At 51.7% G+C, this 20,527-nt stretch overlaps 1 protein-coding gene across 3 annotated transcripts in view; it reads right to left on the reverse strand.

The window, feature by feature from the left end:
- Positions 1–20,527, reverse strand: part of ACAN (aggrecan) — a 67,895-nt gene that overhangs the window by 34,094 nt on the left and 13,274 nt on the right. For all 3 annotated transcript variants that reach the window (XM_047860967.1, XM_047860968.1, XM_047860966.1), the window contains exons 2-4: positions 5,093–5,169; positions 2,347–2,730; positions 1,228–1,402 (exon numbers count right to left, since the gene is read on the reverse strand). In XM_047860967.1, the coding sequence (XP_047716923.1) occupies positions 1,228–1,402; positions 2,347–2,730; positions 5,093–5,162 (629 nt within the window). In that variant the 5' untranslated portion in view covers positions 5,163–5,169. The remainder of the gene's footprint in view (positions 1–1,227; positions 1,403–2,346; positions 2,731–5,092; positions 5,170–20,527) is intronic.

Consider the following 20,527-nt stretch of genomic DNA (forward strand, 5'->3'; position numbering starts at 1 on the left):
CAGCAGCTGTACTTGTAGGGGGGAAAATGTGCCAAAAAGCTTAATTTATATATGTCTTGCATTATTAAAAACAACAACAAAGAAAGTAAAGCAGCTAAAAAAAATACACGAAACACCAAAGTTAAAATTTTTTTTTTAACGTTTATTTATTTTTGAGACAGAGAGAGACAGAGCATGAACAGGGCAGGGTCAGAGAGAGAGGGAGACACGGAATCCGAAACAGGCTCCAGCCATCAGCACAGAGCCCGATGCGGGGCTTGAACTCACGGACCGCGAGATCATGACCCGAGCCAGAGTCGGATGCTTAACCGACTGAGCCACCCAGGTGCCCCCGAAACACCAAAGTTTAAAGGACCAGTGAAGACATCATGCCAAAGGGGAATGTGGGCAGAAAGGAGAATGATGTGTAATTTGCACAGAGAAAATGATCGTGTAGGGCAAAGCTGCTAGGATTTGGACCGGTCGTGGTGCCATGGGATTTCCACGAGCAGAACCCCCAGACACCCCAGGACATGTCCTGGCTCCCTGAGAGCTCCCACATGAGCATGTCTGAGACAGATTGCCCTGGGCACATTTACCGTCTTGCAAATTACAGTGTATATTCAAATGAGTACAATAAACCCCCCCCCCCTTTTTTTTTTTTAAAAGTAAGGCACACAGGGGCGCCTGGGTGGCTCAGTCAGTTGAGTGTCCAACTTCGGCTGAGGTCATGATCTCACAGTTTGTGGGTTCGAGCCCCGCGTCGGGCTCTGTGCTGACGGCTCAGAACTTGGAGCCTGCTTCGGATTCTGTCTCCCTCCCTCTCTCTGCCCCTCCCTCACTTGCGTGCACGCTCTCTCTCTCCCTCTCAAAAATAAATAACATTAAAAACATTTTAAAAGTAAGGCACATAAAGGCCTTCTGTGCAAGTTCTGTATTATTTTAGAATTCCTATCGGCTAATAAAAGTATTTCCACAGTAGCACTGGAGCTATCCAGAAAAGCACCTGATGAGCTTTCTGTAAACAAAATACCTGAGACCTTATTCTATCTTACCGCACAGGATAAACGAACGGCCCCAAATCCGCCTGTTTCTGCATAACGACAGACGTATTGTCACAGTCGGCCAAGGCACTTACTCCAGCCCCCGCCGAGGCCCGCCACGGTGTCGGGCTGGCACCAGCTCCGTGCCGGTCGGTGTTCCGGTCCATCGCCCACCCCGCCCTGCGGGTGGCCCCGGGGGGCTCACCTGACAGTCTGGTCGGCCAGCCAGCCGGCGTCGCACTGGTGGAAGCCGTCCTCGTAGGCAGCCTGCAGCTGTTCGGGTGTGGCGATGATGGCACTGTTCTGCAGGCAGGCCCGCTGTGCTCTGTCAAAGTCCAGCGTGTAGCGTGTGGAGATAGCTCTGTAATGGAACACGATGCCTGCAAGACACGCGTGGGCAGGACAGCAAGTCAGGCACGGCCTCCGGCCATCAAAGACCTTGAAGAGTTCTGGCCATAGTCCCTAAGGGGCCTTAGGGACATCTGCCCCGGGCCTCTAGCTGATGCCTAGACCTCTTCTCCACATTCCCACATCAAAGACCTGGAAGAGTTGTGGCCGTGGTCCCTAAGGGGCCCGAGGGACATCTGCCCTGGGCCTCTAGCTGATGCCTAGACCTCCTCTCCACATTCGCACGTGGCCCTCTTGCCTTTGCTGAAACACCTCCGGTAACAGGACCTCACTACCTCACAAGGTATCTTTTTTGAGTTTCTATAGTTCTGATAATCAGGAAGTTCTTTGAATTCAACTAAAATCTGCCTCCTTTTAATTTTTTCTTGGAACCCCATCTTTTCTCTGGGGAGAGGCGACACTTAGAGCCCCATGTATCCTCAGCCCAGGGGCATCCTAGTGCGAGCCCTGTCCTCAAGCCAACCGAAAGGCCACAACCATTCCCTGTGGACCATCGAGAGAAGGGCCATCATCTTTTTCTTTGGCTTCTGGAACAGAATGGGGCTGGGGGAGGGAAAAGACACCTGGGTGAAGAGTCACTTCCAGGGAAACTTCAGGCAGGTCACTTAACCTCAGTTTACTAGTCTGTAAGATGGGGAGGAGCACAAGGTCCACTGAATCCTGCAACACAAACTTTCATTTACAGGTGACTATGGCTAGGACGTGTTTAATTCCCTCCAAGTCCAGAGAGAATGACAGTACCAGCACCGTGTTACAGGGGCAGCAGCTGAAGCTAACTGACTTGACTGAGGGAGGTGCAAGCTGGGGGTGGGGGGCAGCTGGGATCTGAAAACCAGCCTGTCTGGGTCCACTGCTGTGAGGATACTGTTCTGGCTCTTTCCCCAGGCGAAGCAGCATCCCCGTGGGAGGTCCTCACCTTTCACCACGACCTCCAGGGTAGCCTCGCTGTCCTCAATGCCGTGCATGACCTCACAGCGGTACATCCCAGAGTCATTGGAACGCAGGTTCTGGATTTCCAAGGTGGCGTCGCTGGGGATGGCCGGATAGTTGGGCAGCGAGACCTTGTCTTGGTAGGCACTGTTAACCCGCACCTGCCCTTCCGTGGCCACTAGCAACACTACCTCCTTCTCCTTGGAAATGCGGCTCCACTTGATTCTCGGGGAGAGGGGGGCGGTGGAGGGGGCGGTGGTCACGGGGTGCATGGGGTCGATGAAGTAGCAGGGGATGGTGAGGGAGCTCCCCAGGAGGACCCGCAGGGGGGACGGTTCGGGGATGCTGACACTCAGCGAGTTGTCAGGGTCTGTGGGGGAGAGACAGAGCTGTTAGTGCCGAGAGAGGACCGCCCAGCCTCCCTGTCATTTTGGAAATGACAAAAGCCCGTGAGCGTGTCCGTATCTATGGTGGGGGCCGTTCCTGTGCCATTGGGAATTCCCGGGAAGCGTTGTTACGCCTTTTCCAGAGCAGCGTTCCTCAAGCCCCCTGGTCTCTGTGCCACGAGACAGGAACTATGGAGCTGGGAAAGGGCTGCAGAGGAGGGCAAGGAAAGCTCCAGAGCTGACAGCCTCTTCTCTGTTTCTCAAACTGGGGTACCCCGGGGGATGCCAAGCCATAAGACAAACAGGACCATCTTCCTGGAGTGACAGCTTGACTCAAAGATTTTTGGGGGAAAACATCATGTTGGGGCAGGGAAAATTATTATGGGGAAGAAAACAAAAATCCACACGATGTTTAAAGCTCCAATGCAAAACTTCAAAGGCGTGTCCCAGCTGAGGGGGTCCACTTTGGACTCCGTCCCGACTTTGCTGAGGGATAAGGCATTCTCTTCTGCTGTTGGGGAACGGAGGGGGGGGGGGGTCTGACATTTACATATGTCTGCAAAGAATCAGACCGGGGTGGGTGGGGTGGATGATCAGCTCCACAAAAACTCATGGAGAGTGTTAGTAGGGACCAAAATCCTGACCAAATCCTGTCAGAAATAAATGATCCTCCTGGGACGGGAAAGAAACAGCTTTTGCAAAAATAGCACCTTTCATGGCATGTCATACACTTATGGCCCCCCCTTTTTTTTCCAGGAGAGCCTACAGGTTGAAAATAAAAATGCTCCAGATATTTGTGGGTGGTAGACACACAACAGGGCAAGGAAGGGGGTGCCAGGAATGTTTGGGGTCCAGACCCAACCTTCTGATGTCCTGGGCAGCCACCACCAGGTCCTTCCACAAAAATCTCCCTCTGAGGGCTCAGCCCATGCCCCGTAACACAGCATGGTTTTAGCGCTGGCGGTTCTCTGGGGAGAGCTAAGAGTGACAGCAGTGTCCAACCCTGCAGTTTTTAAAGCTCTCAACCAACCCTAGGAACCGGTTTGCCTGTGTGGACAAACCACCCAGGTTACGGCCCGGGGCCGGGTATCTGTGGGTCCCAGAGAAGGAGTACAGATGGAGACCCATAGAGCCTGTGTATAAATATTTAAAAGTTATAAATCAAGGCCACAGATTGTTAAATAAAATATGTTCTATCTTGCTATTGGACAATGATACCTTTCAAAAGGAGAAGCCAGACTCACATTTAGAATTCTTGGATTCCTTGGAGTTTTGGATTGGGTGGCTACGCAGGAGGCCGGCTTCTCTGCCACATCTCTGCCCCGTGAGGGCTCCGTGCTTACCCCAGCCCTCATGCCCCAGCTCCGTCCATACCCCATACAAACAGCCACCCCTTGACTCCTCCCATGGGCCTGGGGTAGCTCACACCAGGGGAATGGTCCCCCGTCTAGGAGGATGGGCCCAGAGGAGACACCTATGTGTCTCTGGAAGTGGCTTGGGTCCACTTGGGCAGGGAATTAGGGGCATCCTAGGTACCCAGTGTGGTCTAAAGGGGGAGCATAGATCTGCGTGGACATGTCTCATTGGCCCTACAGATTCCTCATCCTTTAAGGAGCACTGGGGCTGGAGGAGGGCCAGAGGAAGGCCTCTACAGTGCATGGCCCAGACCAGGGGCCTCTCTGGCCTGGGTCTAAGGGAGATACAGCCCACTTTGGGGCAAACCCGTCCTGGGGTCAGTGGATAGTTTGTTCATTTGGTTTAGGGCCTGATGACCAGAAACCCACCTAGTGCCTGACACATGTAAGAGACCATGGCGGCGGGGGGGGGGAGGTGGGTCTTCTCTGAGGATGGCTTGCCTAGATAAACAAAGACCTGTGTGATTTGTTGGCGGCTTCTTTCTGACCGCTTCTCAAGCAAGTTTCTCTTCTTTGATATCCCAGTTGATCCTCCCTTGCTGGCATTTCCTCTTTTGGCTTATCTATATCCTGCCTCTACCCCAAGCTCAGTATGTGGCAATTTGGGGTAAGGTCCACAGAGGGGAGACTGGGAAGATGGGCACCTGCCAGGAGCTCTCCCCCTCATGCTCTCTGTCCATCCTAGAGGGCAGCCGGGAGAAGCAGTACCCAAGCAAGGGCTCCTGGACGCACGCGTGTCGCCCTCGTCCCTTGTGGTTAGCCTTGCCTTCGTTCGATAGGAAAGAGCCAGGGCCAGGAAAAGGCCAGGAAAAGGCCAGGAAAGGGGAAATCATAACCCTGGGAGTAGCAGCACTAAGTTCGGGACCCAGTACCCAGAATCCAGTCTTCAGTGCCTGCTGGATACATGAGACACGCACGGGAGTGGCCTCACCTGAAGCTTCTATTGCGCTGGCTGCTGTAATGACCCTCAGAGTCACAAACACCAAGAGTAAAGTGGTCATAGTTCACCTGGAAGAAGGGAGGCAGAGGAGTTAGGTTCAGCTACAGTGAGGTTGAGGGTCACGTGGGCATAGGACGCAAGGTGATAAATTCCACGTGCAGGGATCTGAAATCACATCAAGATAAAGAGGCTACATGTGGTTGGAGGGATGCCTTCTGCAAGAATCCTCTCGTCACAAAGCCTTCACAGGTTTCTCGGTTTCATTGCAGGTGGCAGGCTGGAAACCTCCTGTCTTTTCTAGGCAACCTCCCATCTTCTAATCTGCAAAGGCTGATCTGGAAGGATCCCTGTGATGGTTGATTTTATATCAGCCTGACTGGGCCCTGGGGTCCTCAGGTATGTCTTCAAATGTTATTCTGGGTGTGTCTGTGAGGGTGTTCTTGGGCGAGATGAGCATTTAAGTTGGTAGACTAAAGCAGATTGGCCTGTTAATACGGGTGGGCCTCATCCAATCAGTTGATGGTACAAATAAAACAAAAAAGGCTGAACCTCCCCCAGGAGAGAGAGAGAATTCCTCTTCCCTGATGACCTTCAAACCGCCTTCAGACTTGAACCCAGACAGTGGCTCTTCCCGGGTCTCGAGTCTTCAGAGTCAGGCTACAACGACACCCTGGTTCTCCTGGGCCCCCAGCTTGCCTGATACCTCTGTAATCATGTGAGCCAAGTCCTTCTAGTAAATCTCTTACTCTATGTATGCATACCTCCAGTTGCCTCTTCCTCTCTGGAGATCCCTGTCAGAATCCCTGAGAAATGAAATGAGTTAGCCAACCTCCCTGATGAAATCCAGACCTGTCGCCAACGTCAAATTCAAGAACCTTGTGTGTTTAGGATGAAGAATGCTCCAAGCTTTCGTGCACAATTCAGGGGCCTGCTTCAAGCCAGGGGAAGGATGCCCACCCAGAGAGCTCTTGAGGAGGCTCAGGGATGGGCAGGTTAATGATGCAGGAGAAAAGTGAGAGTCCGGGACCCCCGGAGCCCTCCTGCTGGCCTCAACAATGACTTCATGTGCATCAGAAAAACCTTCCTTTTCTGCTGGAGAACTGTCACGCCAAGTATACAGATATGTGACAATCACATCATAAAGGCATTCCCTGCACAATTGGGCTCTTGACTCCAAGTGGACCGTGCACAGACCCTCAAAAGACCCCATTAAATTTCTAAGAGGTCGGCCAGAGCAGTGGTTGTCAGCCTTGGCTGTGCACTGAAATCACCTGGGCGTCAGCCTGGTCTTCAGGCATTCAGAAGCTCCCAGATGCTTCTAATGTGCAGCCTAGATGAGCACCGTTGGTTAGAGGGTGTGCAGTCACGCTGCGGAGGCCTGTGACTGGCACTCCCTGACACGTGCCCGACGATTTCCCTTGAGCTCTCCTGCGGGAGGGTCCTGTGCTGGGGCCCACCCTGCCCTCCTCTCCGGTGTGGGAGCATTCAATTTTGGTTTGAGAAGTGTCTGCATCACAGATGCTCCTTGGGGAGGAGAGAGGCAGCCCTGGAGGGGGAGGGGGTGGAGGATCTGGAACTAAAGACATGAACGGAGCTTCCGGGGGCTTTGGGAAGCTGGGATGACGCCCCGGGTTCTCTGCTGGGTCAGAATCTGATGGCCCAGCAGGTGTCGCTGTTGGCTCAGTCACCATCAGCGGGGGGGGGGGGGGGGGGGGGGGCTCCTGGGCTGCCATCCCAGGAATGCCTGGGGGAGGGGTGGGCAGGGACAGGACTCTGAGGAACCCTTTTGGGTGACCCTTCTTTCCATCACAATCTGTCATTCATGCCACATACGTTGGTCACCTGAGGGATGGAAGGGTTGTCTGTGTGGCCCTGCTGGGGGGACAGAGACGAATGCATGAGGCACGTTTCCTTCACACCATAGGAAGTCTGGAAAATGCCAGAGACCTACCAAGCAGCCCCTTGCTCCTCTCCTCAGGGACTTTTCTCCGATGTTGCCTTCAAAAAACGATCTCTGGGGTTCCAGGTGCTGGGACTGTGAGGGGCCACTGAGTTGTGGGCACTCCTGTTCAGGCCCGGTGTGACACCCCCGGCCCCACTGAGGCTAAAAGGGTAAGGTGTCCCCTCCGGTCTGGGGAGGGGGCTAGACTTGTGGGCTCCTCTCTTCCCAGAGCCTCAGGGATACTGTGTCCAGACACAGGGCCCGCCTGTTCTTCCCTCAGAACACCCTCCACTGGGAAATTTTGTGTATGTTTTCGGAGGTGTGTTTCTTCCCAAACTCTGTGAACAAGACTGATATTGTCTGGGATGCAGTGCTTCTCTGTGGGGCTTGGGCCCGCTCTGTGTTTCTCCTTGGCCTCGACCAGGAATGAAAAGGGTGGAGGCTTGGGGTAGGGGTGGACTGGGCAGAGAAACTAATTTTATTTCTTCTTCTTCTTTTTTTTTTTTAAAGACAAACTTTGGGCTAGAAACATCGCAATAAATATGCTCTTGTGTGTGTGTGTGTGTGTGTGTGTGTGTGTGTGTGTGTGTGTGTTTTCTCAGCTGTAAAGAAAATAGGGAGAAATTCCATTCTGTCTGGGTTCCAAGTGTCTCCAGGACTCACTGAGTCTTTTATGGAAGGAGGTGGGCACTGCCAGACGGTCAACAGGGAGGCCTTTCTCCATGGGAAGCAAAGCCAGGTGGAGGCGAGGGGGAATGTGTGGCCAGGGCAGAGCAAGGGGACAGGGGCGTCAGAAAGGAAGGGGAAAGAGGAGTTTGGGGGAGCAGGAAATGGGTGCTGGACGAAGGCCGGGGTGCGAGGGGTTCCGTGTGTGGTTGGGTTGGTCGTCAAGGAGCTGGCTTCCTTGGGAGAGAAGTGCTAGGAGACCCGACGGGGGAAAGCAAGCTTAGCGGGGCTTTTAAACTGAGCTTAGGGTGCGTGTGCGTGTAGATAGGGAAACCCTCCGCCTCCTCGTCAGCTAGCCTCTGTCACGTGGTCGGGTGCCAACCTAGCCGTGGCCTTAGCCTTTACTCCACCCGATTAAGACACTGGGTGGGCAGCTTACCCGCTTGCCTTGAATCTCTCTGTTCCCGCACCGTGCAGTGGAGACCCCCGGACCTGAGGCACACCCTGCTCCCCCCCAGGCCGGAAGTATCCAGTCCTGGTCCTGGCGTGGCCACCTCCTACTTTAATAACACAGGACCCACCCCCATGGCTGTTTCAAGACTGAGAGAGATAATGTGACAGTCAGGTTCCCTTTTGAGGGTGGGGGCCGTGTCTCCAGCTCGGAACTCAGTAGGCATCTGTCAGCACCACTGCCCCCACCCCCCCCCCCCCCCCCCCGTCCCTGGTGGCAGGACTGGGTGAGCCTCTCCAGATGTGTGGGCTGGAAGAGCACCCAGCGGCTGGGGCTTCACAGCCGTGACCTCCCTGCCAGGGATCCTGTTCACGTGCATCTGAGGCATGTGGTCTGCAGTCTCTAACTGAATAGGAGGTGCCCATTCACAAGGTGGCTCATGCCATGGCTGGGCAGCTGGGATGGTGTTCAACATCTTCCAAGCTGGGGTCTGAATAACCCACCCCCATTATACTTTCGACCCACAAGCTCTACTCTCAGGGACCGCAATAAAAATGTCCATCCCGGGGCGCCTGGGTGGCGCAGTGGGTTAAGCGTCCGACTTCAGCCAGGTCACGATCTTGCGGTCTGTGAGTTCGAGCCCCGCGCCGGGCTCTGGGCTGATGGCTCAGAGCCTGGAGCCTGCTTCTGATTCTGTGTCTCCCTCTCTCTCTGCCCCTCCCCCGTTCATGCTCTGTCTCTCTCTGTCTCAAAAATAAACGTTAAAAAAAAAAATTAAAAAAAAAAAATGTCCATCCCTCTTGCAAGGGACTCATGCCAGATCTTCAGGGGTCCTGTCTTCTCCCATGAGCTGCCCAATTCCTTCAACTCTTCCTCATGTACCTTCCAGATCTCGCCCTCCTTCCTGGAGCCACAGACGTTAGTGCATGTCAAGTTCAACTCCTTCATTTTACAGGTGAAGAAACGGAGGTCCAAAGAAGTTAAGGGATTTGTTCAAGGCCACATAGTAAGTTGAAGATGGAACCAGGACCAGAACTAGGGGCGTGGTCATCATCATCCCATGTTGTAAACTCTACAAGGCAGTGGCCACATCTGTCTTGTGTCTCCCTGTCTCCCCAGCCCCCGGCAGAGCACCCAGCCCAGAGAGAGGTCAATCAGGAAATATCTGCTGAATGAATGAATGAATAAATGGAAGCCTAAGCACCCTAGGCCTCTGAAGGAGGAGAAGGGGTGCTGGAGGCTAAGCATCTATGAGGTGCATGGCTTTTGGGGGTAGACCACTCCCATTTTGCATTCAGCACATCTCAGCTAGAGAGATACATACTGCTCGCCTGTGATGTACATGGCTGTGTTGATTCATGCCAGCGTCCCAATAATGGCATGTGACTTTGGGAAGGTCACAGCCCATGTACAGCCCAGGGGTGTGACAAATAGGGTCTTCCCTTCCCAGGGCCCCAGGGAGAACTACTGGGATGCCACAGCCAGCCCGCACTGGCTGGCCAGAGACAATTTTGGATATCTCTTCCCAACTCCGTTTTCAACAACATCACAACGTTTTCACAACATGATGGGAACATTTCTGGCACGGAAATGAGGGAACACTACAAACGGGGACTTCTGTCTTGCTCTCCCTTTTTGGGAGTGGGCTTATCAGCACACTACTGGAAGTAACTAATACTAAATAAAGAACAAGGCTGGCTCTCCTCTCACAACTGGGCTACAGTCAGGTTAGCACTTTCTTTTTTCTCCTATAGATGCTGGCTTTGCCTCATCATGCAGATCATGACCTCCTTAAGGATGAAAGACAAGTTTTAAGTTAAAAAAAAAAAAAAGAATTCCCTCTGTGTTAACTCACACAGCGCTGGGAACAACAAAAATGATTTTCGATACTACTTATTGATGAACCGGCGGACACTGGAATTTGGTAGACTGATTGACCAGTAAGATTTGTCAGTAACTAAGCAGCTCTATGTCTGTGACTTAAGTCCTGAGGAAAGGATTGAAAAGGACCAAGGTCACCCATTCCTCCAGCCACGGCCTCCATCATATCACTTATTTGCAGGCTAATCTCACAACCATGTCTCTTGTTGTTCATGGACAAGCCCCTTCCTACATCTGTGCATAACAGTATTACATATGCACTTAACACTGGGATTTCAAACCCAGCATAGAGAAGGGGCAGGAGTCCCACACCAAGGACACATCTAGCCAGAGTGACCCCGAACACACCTCCTAATTTTCCATATACTCTAACCAGACATGGTGGGAAGGTATGGAAAGGGGGAGCCAGGAAGCTGATTACAGTCCTAGCTCTGTCCTAACTCACGGGGGAACCCATGGAAGCCCTCAGTTTTCCCATCTGTAAACTGGAATCACAACGCAAGCTTCACCCCCATGAGAATTGTGAAGGTATTTTTTGTGCATGTGAATATTCTTTTTGTATTTCCTCCTCTTTCTCCTCTCTCCCTCTTCCTCCCATTCCTTAGTCTCTCTCTACCCGTGTCTTTTTCCATATCTTTGATTTCCTTTTTCTGATTTTGTTATTTGCTCTGCTGTCACTGACGCATCTTAAATTCTTGACAACCGTTCATGCAGGGTCGAGTCTGGGGGGCGGAGTGAGTTCCCAAGTGAGAGCCCTAACCCACTCTTGGACCATCCATCCGCAGGGAGGAGTCCTGCAGGTGTCCCCAGTCCTGGCTCTCCCTGTGCCCCCAGAAACCCCAGGAGGACTGCTTCCTGCAGCCCAACATGGCGGCTCCTCCCCAAAGCCTGTCAGGGAAGATGCTCGAGGAAGAAGGATGGCCGCTACACAAATCCAGTTCTGCTTGCAGAACTGCAGGTGGTCCTTGCTAACTTCCTTCCAGGAATTTTCAGGTGGGTTTTTAAAAAGCTCTAATCAGAGGGCGCCTGGGTGGCTCAGTTGGTTGGGTGATTGGCTTTGGCTCAGGTCATGATCTCACGGTTTGCGAGTTCAAGCCCCGCATCGGGCTGTATGCTGACAGCTCAGAGCCTGGAGCCTTGCTTCAGATTCCGTGTCTCTCTACTCGAGCTCTGTCTCTCAATAATAAATAAACGTTAAAAAAGTTCAATGTTTTTTTTTTAGTTTTTTAAAGTTTTTTTTAAATGTTTATTTATTATTGAGAGACAGATAGACAGAAAATAAGCAGGGGAGGGGCAGAGAGAGAGGGAGACACAGAATCCGAAGCAGGCTCCAGGCTCTGAGAGTCAGCACAGAGCCCGACATGGGGCTCAAACTCACAAACTGCAAGATCATGACCTGAGCCAAAGTCGGACGCTTAACTGACGGAGCCACCCAGGTGCCCCGACGTTAAAAATTGTTTTAATAAAAATTCAAAAGTAAAAAGCTCTAACCGAGCCATTCCTGATTAAACGGGTCTTGTCTCAGCCAGTGTACCTGCAAAAACATGAATATCACTTGGTGTAGCTGGATTCCCATCAGCCAACTCAGGAGGAAAGCCAGTAGAGCCCTCCCTTGAGCTGGGTCTTCTGGGCCTTTCTTGCTGTCCCACTCTGCCATGGAGGACCCTGGCCTCTGGCAGCTGGAAGAGCTGGCCAACTCCTTGCTGCTTCCTGTGCTGCTGATCCCACAGGGGCAGGGACAGGGGAGCTAAGGGAAGGAAGCCCTTTCTGAACGTCAGCTTCAGAAATTAGCCCAAGGAGCTGTTTCTGCCAATGCCGATCAGTGGCCAACCTCACCGTCGTGACCAGGGGCTTAGCAGGATGCTGGTTCCACAATAAAAACAAATCTGCCCTCACTTTGCTGAAGGCACATGTGGTCTTGTAGGTGAAGGTCCTGCCTGTGGAGGGGGGTGGTGAGCACAACATGGAACAGAAAGGAGGAGACCCTGGTCAGGGCACGGAGCACATATAAGACTTTAGAGGACATCGATTTCTTTCCTCTCTGGCCTGTCTTGATTTCCTTCACCCACTGATAAATGTCCTTGGTAGTAATCACTGTTTGGCTTGGATCTGTCGTGACAAGAGATACGCTGTTCCTTATCTGCTCTCTGGGGTCTACTTTGAACACAGGCTCTTTGCAATATCCTAAAATGGCCTCTTCTCACATTTCTCAAACATGGGAAACCTATGATATGGTATGGGAGAAGGTGGATACCTTAAGAATGCAACCTGAATTCACACCCTTGACCTATAACTTGCTATTTGGGTGAACTTGGGCAAGCGTCTTGGCATCTCTGGCCAGAAAGTCTATGGGTGAGGCCTCTGGAAATGGCTAACTTCCAGTCAGGAGGAGAGGCAGCAAATGACGTTCTGAACTTCCTCTTGTTCCTTCCAAATCACAAAACAGAAGTTTCTATGTCCCCCGGGGAGTCAGATCCTCTTGTGTGAGGTGACAGGAATGGGGAGGGAGGGAGCCTGTATCACGTTGGAAGCACAGGTCAGAAGGGATGGCTGAGGCAAAGGGAAGCTTGGCCTATGTACGTCCTGGCAAAGCAGGATGAATGTCGTTGGAGTGAAAGCCAGCCCTCCGCCACGGCCTACAAGGCGTTACGCGATCTGCCTCTGCTCCTGATCGTGCCACATCTCAGAGTTCTATTTCCAGCCATATTCTAGCCGCTCCTTTTTTTTTTTCCTAAGTTTTATTTATTTAAGTGATCTCTACACCCCATGTGGGGCTCGAACTCATGACCCGGAGAGCAAGCTCTTCTGACTGAGCCAGCCAGGCGCCCCTCTAGCTGTTCCTTAAACACAAAGACTTGTTTCCTTGTAAGGGCTTTTGTAACTGTCCTTCCTTCTTTCTGGCACACGCTTGTGGATCTTTCCCTACCTGGCCACTTTTCAGCATTCCAGGCTCAGTCCCAATGTCCCTTCCCTGAGCGCCCTGTTCTCTCACCACCACCCAGAGCCTCCCTGATGTTGTTTATCGATATTATTATTATTGGAAATTAATGTCCTTTCTTGCTTATTCCTTGTTTCCCCTACTGGAACATACACTCCGTGAGGGCAGGGACTTTTGTCTGGTTTGCTCACTGCTATATTTCCAGTGCCTAGAATAATGCCTGGCACGGTAGTAGGTAAACAAGAAATAGTCACTGAATAAATGAACGGATGGCTGTTAATGAATGGGCAATGCCCCTTCCGGATTAAGGTTGGGAGTGGAAGGTGTGGAAAGCTTAAGACTGATCGTAACTGTTGAATGTCACCTGATTGTAGAGCATTCCTGCCTCCTCAGTCCTGGAGAAAGGGCAGCTGTGAGCAGGGGCTGTCAGGGGAGTCTGGAGCATTCCCGTAGCCCGTGGCAACATCCATACATGGCCCATGGAAACATCTGTTCATGCTCCTCTCCTGCTAGGAGGGGACCAAGAGTGGGGCAGGATGGCCAGGCAGGGAGTGGTGAGCGACTCCAGAGACATCATCCAGGAACAAAACAGAACACGACAAAGGCTGCACTTCCAAGGAGCTGGGAGGGAGGCTGAGTCCAGGAGCTGAGAAGAAAGGCTGGCCATGGGTGGTGCTTCCTAAGGGTTGCGTGCCTGTGGCCACCCCGGCCCTGAAGCATATGCCTGGACAAGGGTGGGGGCACTTGAAGGCAGAATTCAGCTCAACACCACCAACCTTTCCCCATTATGCCCCCCTGTCCCCACTCTCCATTGCAAATTCCCAGGAAAACCAGTTTAAAGTGGAGGGATACATGGCATACTTATTGGTTCCTCTTCACTCACCCAGGGACATTTAGTTTTGCCCTGTTCTCTCTGTGGAAAAAAACCTAGGGTTTGGGCCCCGCCCCTTCCTGTTCTCAGCCTCCCCTTCCAGCCGGGCACTTAGAGGTTTTCTCTGCATTAATTTCAGACATTGTGTAAATATCGAACCTGGGATTTTGGAAAGGAGTGTCCTTCAGCCCAAACTTTCCATCAAGCACAAGCACCCTTTTTGGGGCAGGGATCCCGGGCCAAGAGCTGACTTCCCTCCGCGTGGTGCTGACCGCCAACCTGGCAGAACAGAGAGCTCCTTCCTGATGGGGTTTGGGAAAGGGGCTAGGGGACCCAGTGTGACTCCTCAGTGGCCTCCCTGGCTGAAAATGGAGCCCAGCTTTCAAAAATGATCTTCAGTAGAGGTTTCTGGAAGCTGAGAGTCCTGTTGGAAATGTCTGCTTGTCAGAAAGGGCCATCAGGTGTTTGGGGTTAGAGTCGAGTCCCTGGGCAGGCAGAGGGCCAGATGCCTGGCAAGTGGCAGGCAGGAAACGGGGAGCAGCTGACCCAACCCCTTAAACTTGTGGGGCAGATGATCAGGTTCTATGAGTTTCGTTCCTAGGGTCTAGTCAAGGGTAAGAAGGAAAATGGATCACTGGAGTCAAGCCTCATTCTTTTGATTCTACTTTGCATGCCTCGGTTCCAGGACTGGGAAAGACTCCTGGAGAACAGCCATTAACTCCTTTTGGGTCATGCTCCTCTTTGAGAGACAATGGGAGCTGTGGACCCAGCTTTTAGGAGGGGACCTTTAAGTTTTCTTGGGGGCCTTAGGGCACACTGGATAGTCTATGCTAACAATGTGACCTATGCGTCTTGGGTCATACGGTATCAACTTGACCTCTGGAGGTGCGGGAGACGAAGGTCAACCATTTGGGCAGTCAGCCACGTGACCACTCCCCCCCCCTCCCCCCCTCTAAAAACTCCTGACACCGAGGCTCGGTGAGCTTCCCTGGTTGGCAGTGCTCCGTGTTGTGTCACCCTGTGTGCTGTCCACACGACTCCCCTGGGCGAACACAGCTGGTCACCCTGGGATGCTTTCCTACGGGCCTCTTTGCTTTGCTCATTGATCTGTATTCTTTTGCTAGAAAACACCAAAACCATGAGTAGAACAGCTCTGCTGACTTCTGAGCATCCTTCTAAAGAACTTCCTGAATGAGAACGTGGTCTTGGAGACCTCCTGAAACTGCTCCTTCAGGTTAGCCCGTCCTGCCCAGCGTGGTTCAGGGTTGGCTGATGGGACAGTGGACAAGACACCTTCAGCCCATGGCCATCCGTCACCCACACTGCTGTCCCTTCTTGGGGCATGTGCTCTGAAGAGCTGAGGATTCTTTTTTAGCTCTCCTGTGGAAGGTATAATTGCCTCTCACCTGGAAAAGCTCCAAGCATTTCTTGCCTTACGTCCCTCCCTCCTTTCCTCTGTCAAACTCCCACCACAGGGGAACCTCTGTAGTAGGTGCTGAGGGGGACCTAAGGATGGGCCCGTGTGAATCCATGAGAGATAAGATGGATGGTGTGGGACGGGAGATACGATGTATGAATAAGCCTTACAATGACAGGAAGGGCTGCTCTCAATGAGAAAGTTCCAGAGCTAAGAAAATGCAGAAATCCCTCCTGTTTGGAGGGCCTGGAGGGGCTTTGAAGAAGAGGTGACATTTGAGCTGAGCCTTGACAGACAAGACCCTATGGTAGAGGGAAAGGGCATTCTAGGAGGGAGAAAGGCACGGACAAAGGCATGGAGAAAGGAGTAGATCCAAGTGGTATAGGATCGAATAAAGTCAGAAACAAGGCTGGGCCAGATTCTGAAGAACCTTCATAATTAGGCTAGTGAACCTGGTTTCATTTTGTAGGTGATGGGGAGGCTCTCGGGGGTCCAGGAAAGACCTGATCTGAGGTGCGTCAGAAGGAAACTGAAGCTTCTGCTCCAGCTGTTGGCTGGCTACGCCTCTGTGAAGTCTCCCTGGTGCCCCATCATGACCAAGTTCACCCTCCTCCGTGGGAGCAGGATCACACACGGCTTGCAGCATTTATCTGCCTCTGTGAGGACACCGCACCCAACAGGGTGCGGACCAGGCTCATTCTTCCTTGGGTCTCCCTCATGCCTGAGCGCCCACCACCACCATTTCCCCTAAATATTGCCACGTACTGAAAGTTGACCCCAAGCCAGCATGCTGCCCAACAGCAGTCTGAACAAACGCATCATCTCCTTCAATGCTCACGATTGGCCTGGGAGGGCACACTGCTCCTGGCGTCATTTTAGAATGGAGGGGACAGAGGCTCAGAGCAAGTCAATAACTTATCTCAAATCCCATAGCCAGGGAGTGGCAGGGGGCCAGGACTCAAGCCCAAGCGGGTCTAACTCCTCACCAGGGCTCTGCTTCCCACACAGATGCTGGCGACGGGGGCAGGTGTCGAGGATGGAGCCTGTCAGTTTATTCTCATCATCCAAACGAAGCCTTTGACAATCTACGGAACCAGCCTGAAAGCACGGATTCCATCAGCGGACATTTGCCGCGTGCCTGCTGCAAGAGTCCTCCCACGGGTCGGGTTAAGCTTCAGAGTTTGACTCAGAGCACCTTGGAGCTGCAGAGTAAGGCTGAAAACCCCAAAGAGCTTGCTCTCTGAGCCCCTCACAGACCCCCTCTGACTCTCAATTTGTTCCACAATAGCTGGCAACGAGCTGTGAAGCAACTGACATAGGATGTGGCACCTGGCCTTCTTTCCTCCCCTTCCAGCTGCCTCCGGCGTGTCCCTAGTCCTCGGCCAGCCTTTTCTGGCTGTGTGACTCTGCCCTGCAAGGCTGTCAGGATTACAGTGCCTAATAGCCTCCCGACAGGATGCCAGCGCAGCCGCCTTCCAGAAAACGCCTTCTAGGGACTCACTCTGTCTGCTGCCTCCCGGCTCCTCCCGCCAGTGTTCCTTCAGCCACGTGGGCCTCACAAGAAAGCCACCTTTCCTTTTGTGTTGTTGTTGCTGCTGTTTTAAATTATTTTAAAGGGAATTGTGGTGAAACACGCAAGCCACAAGATTCACCATCTTAACTATTCTGCGCGTATTTTACGGTGCTGTGACGCGAGGTACATTCACATTGTCACATTATTGTGCAACCCTCACCACCGTCTGCCAAACCGAAACTCTGTCCCCATTGGACAGTAACTCCTGTTTCCCCCTCCCCCAGTCCCCGGCAACCACTGTTCTACTTTCTGTCCCTATGAATTTGATGACTGTCTGTCCTTTTGACGAGGAAAATCAATATCCCTATTTAACCCACTATCTAGAGATTTCATGTGCCAGTCCAATTGGATAGATTCCATTTTTTTTTCCTGGAGTGCTTTATATATTCAAGGAGAACTTCGTGCACTCAGGGCCCTGCCAGGTACCACACTGCCTTCAGCATTTAGGGGGGCCTGCTTTGTCACGGGGGTGGGGTCCAAAGCCACAGGAGGTGGAAACCAGGTATGATCAACATTTCCCTTGAAAATTTCTTCAGAGGGCGCCATGTTGGGGCCCCCTCACACTCTTTCTAAATGAATCAAATACAATTGTCTTTTTCCATTTCTGGGCTGGGTTATTTTATTTATTTATTTATTTATTTATTTATTTATTTTTAATGTTTATTTATTTTTGAGAGAGAGAGAGAGACAGAGTGCGAGCAGAGAGAGAGGGAGACACAGAATCCGAAACAGGCTCCAGGCTCTGAGCTGTCAGCACAGAGCCCGATGTGGGGCTCGAACTCACAAACGGTGAGATCATGACCTGAGCCGAAGTTGGACACTTTACTGACCGAGCCGCCCAGGCGCCCCTGTTTTTTAATTTTTTTTAAAGTGGGCTTCACGCTGGGTGTGAAACCCAACTCAGGGCTTGAACTCACAACTCTGAGATCAAGACCTGAGCTGAGATCAAGAGTCCGATGCTTGCTTAACCGACTGAGCCACCCAGGTGCCCCTGGGCTGGGTTATTTCTTTATCTGAGCAGCAGATGAATTAATTGGCTTGTGAGAAGGGCTATCTTATATGAGCAATACTTACTAAAACTAGGAACATGCTTGGCTCTTCAAGAGGCCCATACCATGAGAGGCACAAGGGAAGTGAGGCCTTCCCTGGGAGAAGCAAATTTGAGTCTCTTGTCTCCGGCTTGCAGGGTACAGATGCCCCAGACCTGGGAGAGCCTGCAGACTTCCTCATGCTCTGAGCTGTCGGCACAGAGCCCGACGCGGGGCTCGAACTCACAGATCTCAAGATCATGACCTGAGCCGAAGTCGGATATTTAACCGACTGAGCCACCCAGGCACCTGCAGACTTCCTCATGGAAGCGTGCTCTCTCTCAGTAACTATCACTGCACGGTAGCTGAGCCTCACACCCATCTTAGCTTGGTAGAGCAGCAGTGCCTACCTTCCCTGCTGGAAGGAGGGTGGAAAAATCCACCCACAGCTGCACAGACAGCTGTCGTGCTGGGACAAGGCCTGGGGCTCTCTGCTTCATACTTAGTTTTCATTGCAGACATGGCTTTCTCCCACCGGGACCGTGGGCTCTCCTCGAGGGCAGGGCAGACTTCCTCCGCCTTGTGTATTCCCCACTGTGTCCCATAGACAGCCTGGCACATAGAATGTTCTAATTATGGAAAACCGCTTACTGACTTGCAAACGCACTCACACGAGAAAGCAAACTGCAAAATGTTATGCAGAACACAACTCCATTCCCTTTTAGTGTGTCTATTCACGGGGCGGGGAAGACCCAAAAGATATACATAGATTTAACTCTGGTTATCTTTGGGTGTTAGGTTTATGGTAGATTTTTATTTTTTCCATTTTTGCGTGTTTATATTTCCTAAACTTTGTATGATGCCCTTTACTGTTTTTCAAAGGCAAAGTGCTTCCAAAAATAAAATGAAATTTTATATCCTTTAAAAAAAAAAATCTGCATTCAGGACAACCACAGGAGAAAATAAATTCCAGCCCTGGCAGGCCATTAGAACTGGAGCTTGTGTGTCAAAGCCAATAAACTCCCTGGTGACCAAGGTGATAGCCAGCAGGGGGTGGGGGTGGGGAGGGAGCGGGGGTGGGGGTTGGAGGAGAGGGGAAAGTTCTCTATGTATTAAAACTCTGGGGAATGTACTGAGAGACAGTATTTTCTCCTGTTACAGTTAGGTGTTCAACAGACTCTGGGTCCAAGGTCTCTCCAGCTCATGACTCTCTTCCAAAGGTGGTCCTGTCTGTGAGCCAACGAATGCCCATGACGTTCATAGGCATGGCATGCCAGAATGAGCAAAGCTTTATTGGACATACACCGTGATGGATGGATGGGCCCCAGACTAGGCGACTTGCCCCTTTGCTTCTCTTTGCCTGGGTCCAATCTGAGAAATTCACCTTCTCTCTAGGCATGAAATAGCTGGAAACCATGAACTTTGGAATCAGACAGTCACGAGTTCGAATCCTGACCCTATCACTTATCAGTCGTGCCTCGGTTTCACCATTTACAAAATGGGGATAATCAGACCTACTTCATAGAGCTTCCTGCTGCTCCAGGTTATGTGACAACATTTAAATCCTTTCTACTCAACATGCCCAGTCTCTGGTTACATAAAAGCACTGATGAATCAGAGGACGTGTCATTTATTTAATTTGATAGAACTTCTCGTACATCTCAGAAATGAAGCCAAGTACAAAATACAGTAGCATGTCAATAAGGGTGTTATGGGTTGAACCAAGTTCCCCACCCCCCAAAAAGGATGTGGAAGCCTTAAGCCCCAGTCTGTGAATGTGACCTCATCTGGAAATAGGGTCTTTGCAGACGTAGTCACGTTAAGGTGAGGTCATTAGGATGGGTCCTGAATCCAGTACGACCGGCGTCCTCAGAAGAAGGGGAAACGGTGAGTGACGACCCAGGCCCGCATGGAGAGCGTCATGTGACCACGGAGGCAGAGGCCAGAGTGAGACAAGGCGGGCCCAGGAATGCCAAAAACTGGCCGGGCCGTTACCTGAAGCTGGGAAGAGGCAAGGAAGGAGCCTCTTCTACATGTTTAAGGAGCATGGCCCCGAAGAGACCTTGACTTTGGGCTTCTGGCTAGACGTGAGACAATACATTTCTGTCATTTTAAGCCACCGTTTGTGGTTCTTTGTGGTGCTTTGTTATGGCAGCCCAGGAAACTAATACGATAGGTAACCTTTTTACTACTGCTACTACTACTCCTGAAAACACTTCTGAAAGAGGAGATTGCCAAACCTTACTTGGTAGTCAACTTCAGGATGATTTCGATTTCTTTCGAAAATTGTTTCTCATGTCTGACCTAAATCTTTCCTGCCTTTTTTTCTTTTTCTTTTTTTTTTTTTTAAATTTTTTTTTTCAACATTTATTTATTTTTTGGGACAGAGAGAGACAGAGCATGAACGGGGGAGGGGCAGAGAGAGAGGGAGACACAGAATCGGAAACAGGCTCCAGGCTCTGAGCCATCAGCCCAGAGCCCGACGCGGGGCTCGAACTCCCGGACCGCGAGATCGTGACCTGGCTGAAGTTGGACGCTTAACCGACTGCGCCACCCAGGCGCCCCTGTTTTATTTATTTTTGAGAGAGAGAGAGAGGGAGAGAGAGAGGCAGACTGCAAGTGGGGCAGGGGCAGGGAGAGAGGGAGACACAGAATCCGA

This window comes from Prionailurus viverrinus, chromosome B3, assembly GCF_022837055.1.
Source record: "Prionailurus viverrinus isolate Anna chromosome B3, UM_Priviv_1.0, whole genome shotgun sequence".
In the NCBI taxonomy this organism is placed as follows: Eukaryota; Metazoa; Chordata; class Mammalia; order Carnivora; family Felidae; genus Prionailurus; species Prionailurus viverrinus.